Source organism: Echinops telfairi, unplaced genomic scaffold (genome assembly GCF_000313985.2).
Source record: "Echinops telfairi isolate 266 unplaced genomic scaffold, ASM31398v2 ScPeMD7_53;HRSCAF=182, whole genome shotgun sequence".
In the NCBI taxonomy this organism is placed as follows: domain Eukaryota; kingdom Metazoa; phylum Chordata; class Mammalia; order Afrosoricida; family Tenrecidae; genus Echinops; species Echinops telfairi.
This window is the reverse complement of record NW_022103951.1, coordinates 9,499,085-9,517,698: the sequence shown is the minus strand read 5'-3', so window position 1 is coordinate 9,517,698 and position 18,614 is coordinate 9,499,085. Positions and strand designations below refer to the sequence as shown.

Sequence of the window (18,614 nt, the reverse complement as noted above, 5' to 3'; positions counted from 1 at the left end):
ATCGTGAGAATGTCTCGAGGCCAGGCAGTGTGTGGTTCCATTGTACATAGGATCTCTGAGTCGGAACCGACTTGGTGGCACCGAACAACAACTGCTTGTAAATGTCTGTGATTCTGTCCTTGAAAATTATGCCAAACTGTGTTACCTAGTCAAGTTGTTATTTTATTAAATGTTTTCTAGCCTTAGTTGGAATGCCAAGGTGTCAAATCATCTATCTTAATTTCATCACAATATTTAGAGTACAGTTTCCCAGAACGTCCTTATACATAAATAAGAGTATGGCTGTGCTGAGTGAATTTACCACCTAACTGAACAAATATGCTTTGAGGGAGATGGTCTCCAGTGCAAACCCACAAGGCTTATTCAACTCTTGACTTGACCTTGTTAACCTTTTGCTCCAAAACTTAAATAAGGAACACAAGAAAGAAATGCCTATCATATTTAGAAATAGCTCAAAGTTTAGGTGACTTAATTAATTCAATACATAAAAGAATCAGGCTCAGCTCTGTTTAGAAAAAAAGTCTATTAAGATAATTATGCCACTCTGCGCCCGCATTTGAACCCGCTCGGTACTCGGCCTGCTCAGCTGGCCGCTCCGCAGCCGCTCCCTGGAGTTGGATGCAGACGTTCTCCGCCTGCTGCAGCCATGTCCTTAGCTGCCGCCACCACGGCCGTGAAGATTGGAATAATTGGTGGGACCGGCCTGGATGACCCAGAGATTTTAGGAGGAAGAACCGAAAAATATGTGGATACACCATTTGGCAAGCCATCCGATGCCTTAATTTTGGGGAAGATAAAGAGCGTTGATTGTGCCCTTCTTGCAAGGCACGGGAGGCAGCACAGCTTTGTGCCTTCCAAAGTCAACTACCAGGCAAACATCTGGGCTCTGAAGGAGGAGGGTTGTACCCATGTCATCGTGACCACAGCCTGCAGCTCCCTGAGAGAGGAAATCCAGCCCGGTGACGTCGTCGTCATCGATCAATTCATCTACAGGACCACCACGAGGCCTCAGACCTTCTATAATGGGAGCCATTCCTGTGCCCGAGGAGTGTGCCATATTCCAATGGCAGAGCCATTCTGCCCCAAGACCAGAGAAGTCCTCATGGAAACTGCCAAGAAGGTAGGACTCCGATGTCACTCGAAGGGGACAGTGGTCACAATCGAGGGCCCCGGTTTAGCTCCCGAGCTGAAAGCTTCATGTTCCGTACCTGGGGGACAGATGTGATCAACATGATCACAGTTCCAGAGGTGGTTCTTGCGAAAGAGGCTGGGATTTGCTATGCCAGTATCGCCATGGCAACCGATTACAATTGCTGGAAGGAACACGAGGAAGCAGTTTCCGTGGACAGGGTCTTAAAGACCCTGAAAGAAAATGCCAACAAAGCCAAGAGTTTACTCCTCACCGCCATACTGCAGCTCGGGTCCATGGAATGGTCGGAAATACTCCGGAACCTGAAGAATACAGCCCAGTTCTCCGTTTTATTGCCAAGACGTGGAAATGGTGTCCTGCCCAGAAGAAAAGATGACTCTCTCATTCTACTCACTTTGGGAATTCCTGCTGAACTTAAAAGAAAATGGAAGACATGCCGTTTCCATGGCCTTCCTGCTTAGAAAACGTGAGAAGAGAAGAAATTGCACATTTAGAGATTTCTCATAGAAGACTTAGGATGCTTCTTAAAACAAGAAAAATAAATGACATGCAGAAAAAAAGAATCTGACATTTTAGGAAAAAACACCAAGAGGTGCCAGCCCCCCTCCCCTGTCAGATTAACAACAACAAAGGAGGGGAGTGAGTTTGAGGGGTAACACCCAGTTTTCCATGTTGCTAAGCCTGGAAAGACGCAGGTGGACTCTTGGGCTATTTCTTGATGTGGCTGTAAATTGGTACAAATTTCTGGAGAGAGAGAGCAGTTAGATAAAACATATCAAGATGCTTAAAAAATGTACTCTTTGAGCTGATAATTCGTAAGAATTTATCTTTTCCAAATTGTCAGTGATGCATAAGGGGAAATTTTTTTTGCAAAGAAGGATGTTCAATAGTTTTAAGTATAATAGTTCAAAAGCTGAACAAGCTGAATATTTAACAATTGAAGGTGAATGGTGGGCTAACTTTAATGAGGTTTCGAAGCAGCAAGGAGAGATCACATTTCCACGTAATATTTAATGTTCTGAAGAAAACATTCTGTTAATAGGACGTTTCAAAGAAAGGATACGTAAGCATTTACATTGCTAACTTTGCTTTTAAAATCTCTGTAACCATCCAAAATGACTAGAAAGAATTATAAACACTCTTTTATCCTGTTTAAAGGAGGGCCATTGGGTAATCTTTGTTTTCTTTATATTTTCCTGTATCTTCACCTTTTTCTACAATAAATGTAATCAAATAGTAAAGCTGTTTTAGAAATAAAAAAAAGATTATTATTATTTTAGAATATTTCCACAATTCATCAAGTTTGCTCATTTTCATTCTTCCTTTATTAAATGCTACAATGTTCTCCTGGAACAGGTTTGGTGAAAGGGGACTCTACCGTGAATCTAGCCCTGATCATCACAAGAAATGTTGAAGCGTTTAGTGTTAGAACTAATGGAAAAATAATGTTCAGGAGGGACTATTGTCAGTTCTCTGGCATTGTTCGTGTCAAGAAATACAAATATAAAAAAAACACAATAGTGTGCTGCATCGGGCTGGTTTAGTACATTGCAAATAAAAACCACCCCAAATAGCAACAAATCAGGATACTACTGAAAAGCATTTATTAAAAATTTGTGAGAAAACTGAGGAGCTGATACCAAGGGCTCAAGTAGAAAAAGAATGTTTTGAGAATGATGATGGCAACATATGTGCAAATGTTCTTGACACAATGGATGTGTATAAGTTGTTGTGATAAGTTGTAAGAGCTCCCAATAAAATGATTTTTTAAAAATTTGCTGGAAGCTAATGAAGCTATGGCTAACTCATCAGAAGGCCTTGTAGACTGTTGAAAGGCCTCGGAAAGGTCTGGAGAGCTGTCTACAAAGGATGCATTCACAGTTGATGATTCCTAAATTTGGGGTTAGCTCTTGAGATGTCATTGTTTTTAACAAGTGCCCTCCACTGATTCTGAGAAATATGGTTGATGAACTCACTTTGATTTGAATTTTGGCATAATTCTTTAAATGTATTGTTTTTGTTCCACAGTCTCTAGTTGGAGTTTTTAAAAGTTCAGATAGATTTAATTACCTTGAGCCTAAAACTTGTAGTTTTACATTAGGTCAGATTATAGATCTCCCAATTCCCTGCATTTCAATTAGAAAATTGCATGCTCTTCCATTTTCAATTTTTCTTCTAATTTTTAATGCTTCATTTTATACAAAGCTGGATGTGAGCTAGTCATGGGCATTGCAATTTCTGTGTAGCAAAGAAGCATCTATAGCTGCCCTGTCATTGCTTCAGACTAGATGATGATCACTTTGCACATCACTTAATGCACAGCAATTCAGAAGAAGCATGGAATGAGTACTGATGAGCAGCCCCTTAGATACCTTGTTGTTAACTGGAGATTTCCTTCCCTCCCTTATGTGTCTTCCTCATTAGTGTCTCTGACTGAAGTGGATCAACTAGGAGTGGCTCCTTGCAGCATAGAGGGAGGTACTCTTCAAATTGCCTCTGAAATCCGAACCTGAATGAATGAACACAGACCATTTTTGAAGACATGGGGTGTGGAAGTTCCATTGCCAAAAAACCCAGAGGATCTGATAAAGGTGCGTGCTGGGAACCAGGTGCCTGTGTCCAGGAATGAAAAGCCAGTTTTCTCCTCTCCCCCTCCCCATTCCTTGTTTATTCCCACTGTTCTTGAGCTGTCCTGTGTGACTTTGTACAAAGCATCACCACAGGAGGTTAAATTTTGGGGTGACATAAACAACCTTTATGACTGTGTAGCTTTGAATTTATGATGCACAAAAAGTATTATTTAAGAGATATTTTATGTTTTATTTTGTTTCATTTGAAAATGTACCAATATAAAACCTTCATTTCAAATCAGTGACAAAAGAAAAGAAAGAAAGACTAACTTTATAATTGTTTATTCAGGACTTTTATGAATAACTATATCCATGACTGTGACATTTATTAGTAGCATCATAGAATTTTTTTAGATTTTATAAGTCAATGGTCAAATTTATTTTATAACTATTCAATATAGAACTTCATGAGATTTGCTTGGTGTTTTAAAATATTCTAGATAGAGTTGGGAGACTATAGGGTTATATGTTTCAAAAAAAAAGGTATATTGCTTCTGACCCTCCCTCCCTCCCTCCAGTGTAATTAGAGGCTTAAATATTTACTCTGTGTTGGAGTTCTCATAGCTACTAGAATCCAGTTGAAGCTCACCTAGTGTTTAACAGACCTAATCTCCACAAGTAAATTAAAATTAAAAATAATAAATAAACTAAGATAATTATGTAAATCGTTCACTCTTAGACTCTGTCCTTTGTAATCTAAACTATTAATGATTTTTTACTATTTCTATTCTATATTTTGGCTTTGGAGGTTTACTCAGGCCTAAGGTAAAGCATTTAGGATGCAGAGTATTCTACACTAATTAGTGTGGGATGTTTCTGTTAGGGAATCAAATGTTGTTCTCCCTCCCAGCTGATTTGTGCTGGTAAGTTACCAAGCTATTTTCTCAAAGTACGGAAGTACTCCAGAGAAGCATCAACTCTTTTGAATTGGTAGCACATCATGAATTAAATCTTTCAAAAGTACCAGTTGAACAAATTCCATAGCAGTAATTTATGGGCAGGGAGCAAAGTGAATCATTATCTTTTCTTTTAAAGAATAATGTTTTTTTTTAATATCTAGGTTTAAGAAGGTATAGTGGTGACTACTAGCCGAAAGGTAGGTGGTTTGACACCACCAAGTCCCTCCTTGGGAAAAAGATGTGACAGTCTGCTTCTATAAAGCTTGCAGCCTTGGTTATGCTTTCTCCTCCAGGGTTCATATGATTCAGATTTGAAGACAACATTTTTGTTTGTCTGTTTTGTTTTGTTTTAATGGTAACTCTTGACAAGAAGGCACACACCAACATGGTAATTCTATATTTAACATGTTGAGGAACTTTCAAACTGTTTTCCCAAGTAGTGGTACCATTTTACATTTCTACCTGCTGTGCATGAGAGGTCCAATGTCTTCATATCCCCACCAACACTGGTTATTATCTGTTATTTTATTTTATTACTATAGCCATCCTAGTGGTTGTGAGGTGCAATATTGTAGTATTTTTTATTTGCATTTCCCTAATGACTAGGGATGAACATTTTTTTCTTGTGTTCATTGAACATATATCTTTGTAAAATTGTTCAAATTCTTAGACTACTTTTAATTGAGTTATCTATGCTTATATTAATGTGATGAAAGACATATATTTTGTATGCACCTCCCTAGTCAGATATATGGTCTGAATTCTACTACATTCGGTGGGTCTTTTCACTTATTTATATGGTTTCAAGTTACCACTTGGTGTGATTTTCTTACTCCAATAGAGCCTTGCTCACAATTACCTTCTTTGTGTTGTTATTCTCCAATGTATTACAGTCCTTTAAGTTGGCATCGACTTGATGGCAGTGAGTTTGGTTTAGGTTTTATATCTTATATGCCTAATGTTTCAGTTACACATATTTTGTTTTATACAATTGCTTTTTCATCAGTGCAGAGAAGAAAGGACAAGAAACATACATTTACATAATTGCATAGTTATCCTTGCTCATGTTATATCTAATTTTGGGGGGATTCATATTACTATTTGTGTCCATTTATTTTCAAGCTGAAGAATTTCCTTTAGTATATATTGTAAGGTAGGTCTGCTGACAAAAATTATATTTTGTTTTGTTTTAATTTGGTAAAGTCTTTATTTCTCTTAAATTTTTGAAAGATAGTTTTGCTAGATATAAGATAGATATAAGATTCTTGGTTGAGTTTTTTTTTTTCCTTTTGGCACATTAAACATTTATTCTACTGCCTTCAGAATTCCAATGTTTCTGATTTAAAGTCATATATTAATTTTATTAAAAGGCCTGGTAGGACTGTTTGGTTAGCATTGGATTGCTGACTAAAAGGCCATTGGTTCAAACACACTGTGGGAGAAACATGAGGCTTTCTTCTCCTGTAAATATATATTTTTTTGTATTTTTAAAATCACTTTATTAGTGACTCATACAACTCTTATTACAATCCATACATACATCAATTGTGTAAAGCACATTTGTGCATTCATTACCCTCATCATTCTCAAAACATTTGCTCTCCACCTAAGCCCCTGGCATCAGATCCTCATTTTCCCACTCCCTTCCGCTCCCCCCTTCCCTTATGAACCCTTGATAATTTACAAATTATTATTTTGTCATAGCTTGCCCTGTCCAATATTTTTAAAGCCTCTGAATCCCTATATATGATCGCTACATATCAGAATTTACTCAATGGCCATGGTTTTAAAATTAAACTTACTGTGTGTGCATCCCTGTGTTTATCTTACTTGAAGTTCATTGAGCTTTTTGGAAGTATGCTATTATTGTTAGACACCATTGAGTCAGCTCTGACCCATAGCGACCCTATGCACAACAGAAGGAAACACTCTCCTTTGCATCATCCTCACAATTGTTCCTGCACCATCCTCACAATTGTTCCTAGGCCTGAGCTAATTGATGCAGCCACTGTGTCTACCCATCTTGTTGAGGGCCTTCCTCTTTTCCACTGCCTTACCACTTTACCAAACATGATGGCCGCCAAGGACTGGTCTCTCCTGATCATATGTCCAAAGTTTTTAAGAAGTCTTGCCATCCTTGCCTTTAAGGAGTACTCTGGTCTTACTTCTTCCAATACAGATCGGTTTGTCCTTTTACCAGTGCAGGGTACTTTCAATATTCTTCTCCAGCACCACAATTCAAATGCATCAATTCTTCTACAGTCTTCTTTATTCAGTGTCCAACTTTCACATGCATATGAGGCACTGGAGAATAACATGATTTGGGTCAGGCACACCTTTGACCTCTAAGTAATGTCCTTGTTCTTCATTACTCTAAAGAGGTCTTGTGCAGCAGATTTACCCAATGCAATACATCTCTTGATCTCTTTGCTGCTTCCATGAACATTGATTGTGGATTAAAGTAGACAAAGTCCTTGACAACTTTAACCTTTTCTCCATTCATCATTATGTTGCCTATTGGTCCACTTGTGAGGATTTGGGTCTTTCTTACATTTAGTTGTTCTCTCCTTTTGGTGTTTCCATTGCACATATAGTCATGTGTTTAGTGATGTCCCATAGTCCTCAGAGGCACAGTCCATTTTTTTCCATTCCTTTTATTTACTCTGGTCTTTGGATTGCATAATCACTCTAGATCTATCTTTGAGTTGATTGATTCTTTTTTTTCTTCCTCTTTAACTCTACTGTTGAATTCCTCTGGTAAAATTTTCAATTTGGTTATTATACTTTTTAATTTAAGAATCTCTATTTCATTCTTCTTAAACATATTTATCTCTTTTCTGATATTTTCTATTTGTGATGTGTCGTTGTCATTATATCTTCTTTTACTCCTCGAAGCATGGTTTCCTTTAGCTATTTGAAAATAAGTACTGTATAATGGCTGCATTGAGTTCTTCGTCTATTAAGTCTGACATCTTTACCCTCTCACCATTCCTCTTGCCTTCTTTTCTTGTTCTTCTTTGGGTGTGGTCATGATTTTATGTTTCTTTGTCTCATAATTTCTGGTTGAAAATTAGGTAACATATTGGAGCAATCCTGCCTACTGATTCCTTTGTAAGCAGTAGCCCCTCTAGACATTAGTAGATTATTAGAAATTAGGAGAAATCTAGATATTAATTCCTATGAAACCAGCAGTCAATCAAAAGATGTAGTACATTGGGCAAAACTGACACAAAAGGCCCCTTTAAAGTGTTAAAAAGCAAAGATGTCAACTTGAGATGTCAACTTGTGCTTGACCCAAGGAATGGTATTTTCAGTCACCTCATATGTATGTGGCAGCTGGATAATGAATAAGGAAGGCTGGAGAGTTTTGTCTCATATACTGTTACCAGGAGGAAGCAGTCTCCCAAGAAAAACATCATGCTTGTGCAAAGCAGAGGGTGAGAGAAAGATAGGAAATACCCTCAATGAGATAGGTTGATACAGTGGCTACAACAATGTGAAGATGGCAAAGGACTGGGCAGTGTTTCAGTTTGTTGTACATTTGTGTCATTAATAGTCAGAACTTACTTGATGATACTAACAATCACAATAACCAATTCATTCCCCCTTCCAACACCTATTATTATCATTTGGTTATTATTTGCTTGCTTTTTGTTTAGTGACTTGATTTGAATGGATTATTTAAAAGTCTAAATTTCATTTGATGTTACCCATCAAAGCATACATCCTTGAGCAGGGGCACAGTCACCGACAGCCCTATAGAGGGTTTCCAAGGCTGTAAATCTTTATGGAAGTAGATAAACTCATTTACTCCCATCGCTTGACTGTTGGGCTTGAACTGCTTACCCAAGAGCTCCACCTCTACCACAGCTCCTTGAAACATATGTCTTCATTAATATCACCAAAAACCCTATTTCAATTGGGATCACAACCATAGGTAGAGGAGTTAGGATTTATAACATGTATTTGGGAGAGCCCAAGTTAATACATAATAATAAGAGTTATCATTTATTGAGTTCTACTCTGTACATTTATTATTTCTACTTCTCACCAAAATCCTAGGAGGAAATCTTGATTATTCTCCATTCATAGATGAGGGAGCTAAGTCTGAATTGGTTTGCAACTCTCACTTTAAAACTGAAATGTATCCAAATAATAGAAACACAACATTTCCATTTCATTCTCCTGAACTTCACTTTATAGTTAAATTGTTTATCAATGCATTTTGAATTAATAATCAATTGGCTTTCTCGGAGCACTTTGAAAACACAGTGATGTGTTTCCTTTGATTTCTTCCCTTGAGACTAGAAATGCATGACTGTAATTTCCCTAAGTGCTAAGGAGCCTTCAAAGCCTATACTTTTCATTGGCCCTGAAGTTTGATGCATAAGCTATGGCAAATGGAAAAATTCTCTAATGGTGATTGTTCTTTTAAAACATACTTTTTCTCTATTTTTATTTTAAAGATTTAAAAATGCTAAATGGCAAACCAAGTGTTTCTTTAATTCTTGGTAAGAGTCTTGATAAAACATCCAGTTACTTTAGTTGATTGAAAATCTAACAAATAAGCAGTTCACAAATGCTTGAGAAATCTCTCATTCTTCACCCCCTAAATGCTTGAGAGATCTCTCACTCATCACCCCCTACTCCCCATTATTTTTTTCAGTTCTTTAAAAATATTTTTCTCAAGGACCTTTGCACTGTTCTTGTTATTATTCTGAAGGATTCTTGGTTATAATTGACACTGTAGGATATAGTAGAAATCACAATGTGCTCTATCTGTCCTCATTTTCCTCCTTAATGAAATTCAGATATCAGGTAAGATGCTCTTTAAGTCCCTTGTGACTCAAAGGTTATCTGTATGTGATATGGATGAGGACATGCATTTTCCCCTTCTGCCACTCCTGGAGGAACCCCATTGATGATTCGAATCCATCAGCCACTCCCCAGAAGAAAAATGAGATTTACTACTACTATGAAGATTTATAGTCTTGGAAACCCACAGGAGCAGTTCTACTCTGTCATATTGGGTCACTATGAGTTGGAATAGATTTGATGTCAGGCAGGGAAGGAGAGAGAGAGAGAACACTACTCTTGCTTACTCCCTTGTTAGCTAGCTAGCTATTTTAACAGCCTTCATCTAGCTATCTCTATCTCTATCCCTCTAGCTCCAGCTCCAGCTCCAGCTCCACCTCTGGCTCTGGCACCATCTATAACTCTGTCTATATATTTCTTATATCTTTTAAAAATTTCATTTTGCTGTGTTTCTCCCTTCCAGCATCTAATTTTTAAAATTGCACACTGACAAGAGAAGTTGAAAGAAGAGCACAATGGTAAATTACAGACATTATGATATTAACCTCTACATATTTCATCATTCATCTCCTAAAAAGAGGAATATTCACTTACATAATTACAGTGCTATATCATATCAAAGAAGTGTAGCATTGATAAGCTAATATTACCTAACGCATAGTCCATATTAAAACTTTATTTCAATTGTCCAAAATTGCCTTTTGTAACTTTTTTCTTCCTTAAAAAAATCTTCTCTTGTCCTTTTGTTCCCTCCCAGTGATTCTTCCATCTGCCTCCCCCCCTTCAGAGCTTGCTCCTGAAGGAGGCATTTGCATCACTACTTCATACCTCTTCATGTCTCCCAATCTACAGATAATGATTTTGACAGGCTCTTGGATGACCTCGACGTCCAGTGGTGCATTTTCAGTACTTACTCTGCTTGACTTACTGGCAATACTTGGCACTTCTGCATGCTGTCTTCATAAGACAGTCATTGCCCTTGGGTCAATGACAGCACAGTCTTGGTTTTCTTTCTGTGTCTTTGAATGGTGTGCAAAGGCTCTACTTCCTTCCATCTTTTAAATGTTGGGGTTCTTCTTCCTCCTCTTATTCTATCACTCTACGCTCTCCTTGAGTGGCACTTTTTCTCCTCATTGCTTTAATTGTCAGCAATATGTCAAGACTGCTAAATCTTTCCTTTCACCCACACTATATACCACAGTCCCTGGTTAGTTGGCATCAATTGTGAATCCTATAAAACAAGTAATTTCCTTCGTCATGGGAGGACACTGTCTTCATTTAAAATTATAATTTCTCTATCAATTTTCAGTTATTCACGTTCTGATATGATAATGTGCTAGTTTTAAGGTTTGCATAGGATTGGCACTACAAACACATTTATTGCCTGCATAAATGGGCAGTAAAAAAACCTAACTTTTAAATTCTTTAAATTGATTAAATATACATTTATATTTTTTCTTTGCTTGCCATGTGATGCAATTTCTAGTATTTTGAGATTCTGCCAGGGAGTTGTTCAGATTCCACTATAGAATCATGAACCTTTAGAAGGCAGAAAGTATTGCTTAAAGGACATGGACATCTTCCTCTCTATTTAAGTTATATTTTTATCCAACTTCCAGACTTTACTAGCAACTAACAAAGAAGTCAGCTTTGTAAGTGGGCCTTGTTAATTGTCAGTACATCCTGTTACAGAGAGTCATATTTCAACTCATTGTAAGAAAGAGTAATGCTTCGGTCCTAACTGCCACTTAGTTCCTATAATCTGAACACTTTTCTTGTATGATTATGGCTTTATATTTTTAGCAGTTGAAAAGGACAAAAATTAACTAATTATTATATTTGGCTGCCAATGAACAAAAGTGGCAATATGACTCAGATTGATAACTAATAACAAACAAAAATCTTTTTTCAAAATCATTTTATTAGGGGCTCATACAACTCTTTTTTAAAAATCATTTTATTAGGGGCTCATACAACTCTTATCACAATCCATACACACATCAATTGTGTAAAGCGCATTTGTACATCATTCTCAAAACATTTTCTCTCCACTTAAACCCCTGGCATTAGGTCCTCCTTTTTCCCCTCCCTCACCGCTCCCCCCTCCCTCATGAGCCCTTGATAGTTTATAAATTGTTATTTTGTCATATCTTGCCCTGTCCGACGTCTCCCTTCACCCACTTTTCAGTTGTCCTTCCCCCAGGGAGGAGGTCACATATAGTTCCTCGTAATTGGTGGCCTCTTTCCAACCCACTCTCCCTCTACCCTTCCTGTTTCGCCACTCACACCACTGGTCCTGTAGGGCTCATCCTCCCTGGATTCCCTGTATTTTCAGTTCCTATCTGTACCAGCAAACAAAAATCTTAAACCCACAACCATCGAGTCAATTCCAGCTCATAGTGACCTTATAGAACAGAGTAGAACTGCTTCATAGGGTTTCTAAGACTAAATCTTAAGGGATCTGACTGCTACATCTTTTTTCTCAGATTAGCTGGTGAGTTTGACATACTGGTCTTTCCATTAGCAGTGAACTATTTAAAACCACAGTGCCACCAGGACTTCTAATTAATAACAAGACAAAATTGTAGTCCAGTCATTTAATATTTATTTTTTCCTGAGTGAGGATTAAAGGTCATTATTGATCAAGTGGCACAGTTTCCTTTAATTAGTGATATAACCAAGAATTTTGATACTTATGAAGCCTTCCATAAGGCCGTATGTCCTGGTGAATAACTTAGGGCTTTAAATGGGATCATATAAAAATTCTAATTTTAACAAATGTAGACACAATGAAAGAGGAAGATCACTTTTGCAATTACTACATAAATCATTGATTTAGACAAAAATCACCAAATAATATTTTGGAGAACAGAATAAACATATACATAGTCTTAAAGCATGGTTCTGCAAATAGTTTATTAATTCCAAAGAGAAAAATGTACTTTTGCAGTAGAGAATTTCAGGTAGACAGCACCTCAATCAAATGAACTGTTAACATCGTCCTCAATGGGACACTGGAACACTTGACATCATGCACTTCCGATACAATGAACTGAGAAGGACATACCACTTGTTGTTAGTTACTGTCGAGTCGGTTCCAACCTATAGTAACCCTATGTACAACAAAACAAAACACAGCAAGGTCCTGCGTTATCCTTGACCCCTATTCGTGAACCCATTGTTGCAGCCAGATTGTCAATTCATCTCCTTGGAGTCTTCCTTTTTTTAATTAAATAAGCATTTTATTAGGGGCTCATACAACTCATCACAATCCGTACATACATCATTTGTATCCAGCACATTAGTACATATGTTGACTTCATCATTTTCATAATACCCGCTTTCCACCCAAGCCCTTGGTGTCAGCCCATTTTCCCCCTCCCTCCCCGCTCCCCCCTCTCCCTTCCCCCTTGATAATTTATAAATTATTATTATTTGATCATATCTTACCCCAGCCGACGTCTCCCTCACCCACTTCTCCGCTGTCCGTCCCCCAGGGAGGAGGCCATGCCCCTCCACTTTACCAAGCAGGTCTCCAGGGTCTGGTCTCTCCTGACAACATGTCCAAAGTAAGTCAGATGAAGTCTTTCCATCCTTGCCTCTAAGGAGCACATTGGCCCTACTTCTTCCAAGACAGGTCGGTTTGTACTTTGGGTAGTCCATGGTACTTTCAATATTCTTCTCCAGCACCGTTGTTCAAATGCACTAATTCTTCTTCAGTCTTCCTTCTCCCATGTCCAGCTTTCACATGCATATGAGGCTTGGATTAGGCATACTTTAGTCCTCAAACTAACATCCTTGCTTTTCAGTACTCTAAAGAGGTCTTGAGCATCAGATTTATCCAATGCAACTCATATTTTGATGTCCGCACTGCTGCTTCCATGTGCATCGATTATGGATTTAAGCAAGGCAGAATCCTTGACTACTGCAAACATCTCTCCATTTATCGTGATGTTACCTATCGGTCCAGTGGTGAGGATTTGGGCCTTCCTTACATTGAGTCGTAATCCATACTGAAGGCTGCAATCCTTGATCTTCATCAGCAAGTGTTTCAAATCCTCCTTACTTTCAGCACATCACTTAGTACTCCTAAGATCTATTACCTAAATCTAATCACGAGTAAGTACCAGGCAGATCCAAACTGAGAGACATTTTGCACCACCACTCACCTATGCTCTTCAAAAAGTTCGGTGTCATTAAAGATAAAGTCTGAGGAACTATCTTAGAATACAGGAAACTGAAGAAATAGTAATGATGATGATGGTGATGATGTGTGTGTGTGTATACAGAGAGAGAATGCATATGTGACAAAATATTAGCAGTTGTACTATTCTTACCATTTCCTCATGCATTTGAAAATATTTCATAATAAAAAGGTTTTTAAAAAATGCCTAATCTTATACAACCTAAGATATGCTTACTGAGTCTGTGGTGGTTGTGACCTAAGTTCATGCCATTTGGTACTACCATTTTCTAGCTCTTCTTTGCTTCAGCCATCCTCCAACTTCCTCTTCACTTAAGATTTTCCGAACCAATTCCGAGCATCATCCTGAGTTTACACATTCTTTAGTGTACCCATCACTACCATCTAATCATTTCCAACTAATAGTTACCTTGTAGGACAGAGTAGAATTTGGTGGCTTGAACTCATCCAGCAGCTCGGCGGGAGAAAGAGCTGGTGGTTCACTTCAGTAAAGGCTGCAGCCTAGAAAACCCAGTTCCACTCTCACATGGAGTCATTATGAGTGGAAAACCGTTTGATGGCCACCTTACAACAACATTCTCATCTGGAACAGTTCATCTCTGAAATCTTCGTGATGACCATCTCATTCGCTGATCTCATGGTCTTCATTGAGACCTCTGTGCCTTACTATGTTTCTCTTGTGTTCTCTTGGCTATCACTTAGGGCAGGCAGTCTTGCCTAATTACCCTAAAACCCTTGTCCTTTTCTTTTAAAGGTGCTCCGGTGGTGCTGTGTGTTATAGTTGAGTTACCAACCCAATGTCAGTGGTTCAAACCCTCTAGCTTCTCAGAGGGAGAACAATGAGGCTGTGTGCTTCTGTAGATAGTTACAGTCTTGGAAACCATAAAAAGGATTGACTCAACAGAATTGACAAAGTGGCTTGAACACGGCAATGATCTGAGGATGACCCAGGACCTGGCAGTATTTTTTTTCCGTTGTACATAGGGTTGTTATGTGTTGGGAGCAACTCAATGGCACCTAACAATAACAACGACTTTCTCCTTTTAAGAGGAAACTTGTGGTGTAGTAGTTAAGTGCGTGGCTGCTAACCACAAAGTCAGTGGTACAAACTTTTAGTGACCTATGTGGATGAGTTGGTGGATGAGAGAGTGGATGAGTGAGTAAGCATAAAATGTCAGCGAAATAATTTCTAATTCTTGCCCTTCTCCTCTGGCTAGGAGGGTAGAGAATGATAAAATTGTTACCTTTTATCATTTGAGGAAAATGACAGATTGGTATACATAAGAATCACCTGAGGATCTTGCTAAACTGTGGCTTCTTTTTGGTATATCTGGGGTGGAAAGGCATATACTTGGCAGTTGGTCTGACCAGAGTAAACCAGTTTAAAGCTCTGGCTTGAAGAACTGCTGGCACAGGGATAAGGACTCTACATTTTGCCCTTGCTCTGCAGGGATGCCAGAATTTGTGGACAAGCGAGCCTTCTAGATCCTTGCCTTGTTTGTTGCCTACAAAGTTAACTTTGTGACCCTCTCATGTCCACTGGGCATGTACTTTGAGCTGGTGTTCCAATGAAGTTGGAATTCTCCCTGGGACAGCCACACACTCTAGCAGATGGCAGATACAGAATATCTATAAATAAAAACAAATAAGCAAAAACGGTGATTCTAGGCCAGAGCTGAGCCATGCCAAATTCTCATCATGCTTATAACAGCTGGGGAAATAGCTTTTTCCTCCTTGCTTAATGCCTTTACCAGTCTCTTTCCAGTTCATTGGCATTCACTTTAATCAGCTGCATCACACTTGTGTCTCTGTCTCTTTTCTAGCTAGCTACCAGGTACCTTAAAGGGATATTTAATATTTGTTCCTCCTGGGGCTTACTTAGGAGTCCTCTGCCAACAGAATTTCAAAAACAGTGACTTGAAATGTTAAATCATTCTGCATATGAAATTTCTCATTTAACCTGTCAAATAAACTCTTACTTGAAATAAAACAAAACAAAAAGGCATAAAAGAATGCCACTAGTCAGCATGAACTCGTGACATAAAGTCCTAAGTAAATGGTAATTCTTCTCCACTCATTTATTCAGTTAATAAATATTTATTGAGCACCTATTATGTTTCAGGGAGTGTTCAGACCCAGGAGATACATAAACTAACCCAACATTCAACTCTGTAAACCATAGAAAACTATGAATAGCCTTGAGAAGAATGGGAATCCCAGAACACTTACTTGTGGTCATACAGAACCTGTACATGGATAAAGAGGAAGTTGTACAAACAGAACGAAGGAACAGTTCTTGGTAAAGTGGAGGGGCAGTGAAGAAGAGGAAGGCCCTTGATGAGATGCATTGTCATTGTGGCTGCAACAATGGGCTCAGGCATAAGAACAATTATAAGGATGGCACAGGACTGTGCTGTGTTTCCTTCAGTTTTGCATAGGGTTGCTGTGGATCGGAGTTGACTCGATGGTGCCTTAACAACAACTAACCTTCAGGAAAGCATAAGATACTATATTTTAAGCCTTCTCACTGTCAGTCAGAATCAACTCCATAGCAGTGCGTTTGGTTTTTGTTTGAACTACCTTTCTTCAGTCCTGTGAAATAACCAAAAGAACACAATCGATGCCTACACGATGCCTACAGGACAGGGTAGAACTGCTCCTATGATGCTCTGAGACTCTCACTCTTTATGGGAGTTAGAGAAACCCCTGTCTTTCTTCTGCAGAGTGGCTGGAGGTTTCAAACTGCTGACCTTTTGGATCACATCCCTATGCATAACCATTAAGTCACCAGGACACATCTGTGAAAGAACAGGATGGTTCAAAGTTTAGCAACCACAGAAGAGATGAGGGACCTGGGTAATCCGCAAATAAGATAATAATCATCATTATAAGACCAAACTTACCACCATTAAGTTTGCAGTAAATGGCTTGGAGGGCTATATCTGACCACCTCTGGCTTCCCTATTGTCAAGAAGCTGGGGTCAGATATACCTTCATGCTCCATCCTTCTTTACCTATTCTAACACAAACTGTTCCTCTCAGGGCATGCTACTTCTATGCTGGATTCAATAATTCTTTACAATGATCACACAGAACTCAGACAACACTCAGAATTATAGGAGTTTATTGGGGATGTTAACAGGGTTACCACAAGTCAGGATCAATAAACAGTAAGGATACAGTTATTGGTCCGCAGCAACACCTCCTCAGCCAGCAACCAAATCTCTCTTTGGCCCTCAGCCTCTCAGTCACATGGTCTCTTGGCCTCTGCCTCCATGGGTCAGTGTGTTACCCTGGGTTGATTAGAGAAACAAATCCAAAGGCACTCATATGTGTGTATAAGAAAGAGCTTTATATAAGAGTAATTGTATATTAAGAAAACATCCCTGCCCATATCGAGTCCATAAGTCTAATATTGGCCCATATGTCCAATACCAATCTATCAATTCCTCTTCAGACTCAAGCAATACATTCCATGACGCTGAATGCAGGAAGCTCATAGGCCAGTGGGTAGAAAGTCTTGTGGATCCAGTAGTGGTAGAAACATTTCAGTGCTGGTGTGGGTGTGGTGTCCACACCAGCTCCAGGGCTCTCTCAGCATAGCTCTATATGACTTGTACACAGGAATGTCTTGTAGGGAGAGTGTGTATATCCCACCTCTAGCAAGCTATTTTTCTCCTTAGCACCTCCAAATGAGGTCACCAAACTGCGACCTGATTGAGAGGCTAAACTCTACCCCTTCACTCTTAATAGTCTCAAGTTGACAACAAATTATATAACTACCACAGTCAGGAAGCCCATCTGTCTCTGTCTCATACTCTCATAATATCATGGCTGCTCCTCTTTCTCTGCCCCATAGTCCCTGTGCCAGTCCCTGGTACCTCTGATCTCAGCCTCTGACACTCCAGACAGAGATCTGGAGCATGTTCTTCTGATGGTCCTGGGCTTCTCTCTTTCTCGCCTGCTTCAAAGATGGCTTATCCTTATAGCCAAGGGGGCTAGGGGGTTGGTAACTAAAATTGCCCGATCTCCTCTATTACTGTTACATAGGTCCTATTTGCAAAGTTCCACCTAATTTTATGTTGGGAGTTATGGAGAAAAGGGGTATAAAGAACTTATTAAGAAATTTCACTCCACCACAAAGTCTATCCCAACTTATAGCAACCTTATAGGACAGAGTAAAACTGCTTCCTATGGTTTCCAAGATTGTAAATATTTTTTCCTTTTTTTATAACAATTTTGTTAGCAGTTCATCCGCATGCCATATATTTCAATCATATCAAGAAGAGTTGTACAATTATCACCACATTCAATTCTAGAACATTTTCTTTTTCCTTATACTCATTCATGTAATTATTTTTAATTGAGGCAAAAATATACACAACAAAACATTCTCCAATCCCACAACTTCTACATGTGTAATTCAGTACCATTGATTATACTCTTTACATTGTACAGCCATCACTGATATCCCCAAGGTTGTAAATCTTTGTGGAAGCAGACAACTTCATCTTTCTCCTTCAGAGCTGCTGGTGGGTTTGAACCACCAAATTTGTGGTTAGCAGCCCAATGCTTAATCCCTGGAAACACCAGAGCTCCATAATTATTATTATAAAACCCAAAACCAAACTATCTTTCATCAAGTCGATTCAGACTCATAATGACCCTATATGACAGAGTAGAACTACCCCTGTGGGTTTCCGAGGTTGTAAATCTTTACAGGAGTAGAAAACCTCAGCTTTCTCCCATGGAGTGGCTCCTGGTTTTGATCTTCTGACCTTGAGGTTAGCAGTTTGACATGTAACCATTTGCCATAGTTGCCTTTTATTTAGCACTGGACTAAATTCTTCAATAACAATATCTTGTCCTCTAAGTAGCTCTGTAAAGAGGTATTAGGGATTGAATCGTGTGCCCCC

The 18,614-nt window shown here is 38.8% G+C and overlaps 2 protein-coding genes across 2 annotated transcripts in view; both read left to right on the top strand.

Moving 5' to 3' along the window:
• PPEF1 (protein phosphatase with EF-hand domain 1) overlaps positions 1 to 18,614 on the top strand; it is a 155,147-nt gene that overhangs the window by 43,488 nt on the left and 93,045 nt on the right. Inside the window, exon 4 of the mRNA XM_013006490.3 lies at positions 3,575 to 3,741. Coding sequence (XP_012861944.2) covers positions 3,693 to 3,741 — 49 coding nt within the window. The 5' untranslated portion in view covers positions 3,575 to 3,692. The remainder of the gene's footprint in view (positions 1 to 3,574; positions 3,742 to 18,614) is intronic.
• Positions 647 to 1,611, top strand: LOC101657741 (S-methyl-5'-thioadenosine phosphorylase-like). The gene is given in 2 exon segments (XM_045290676.1): positions 647 to 1,160; positions 1,163 to 1,611. Coding segments are annotated over 2 exon segments (963 nt in total).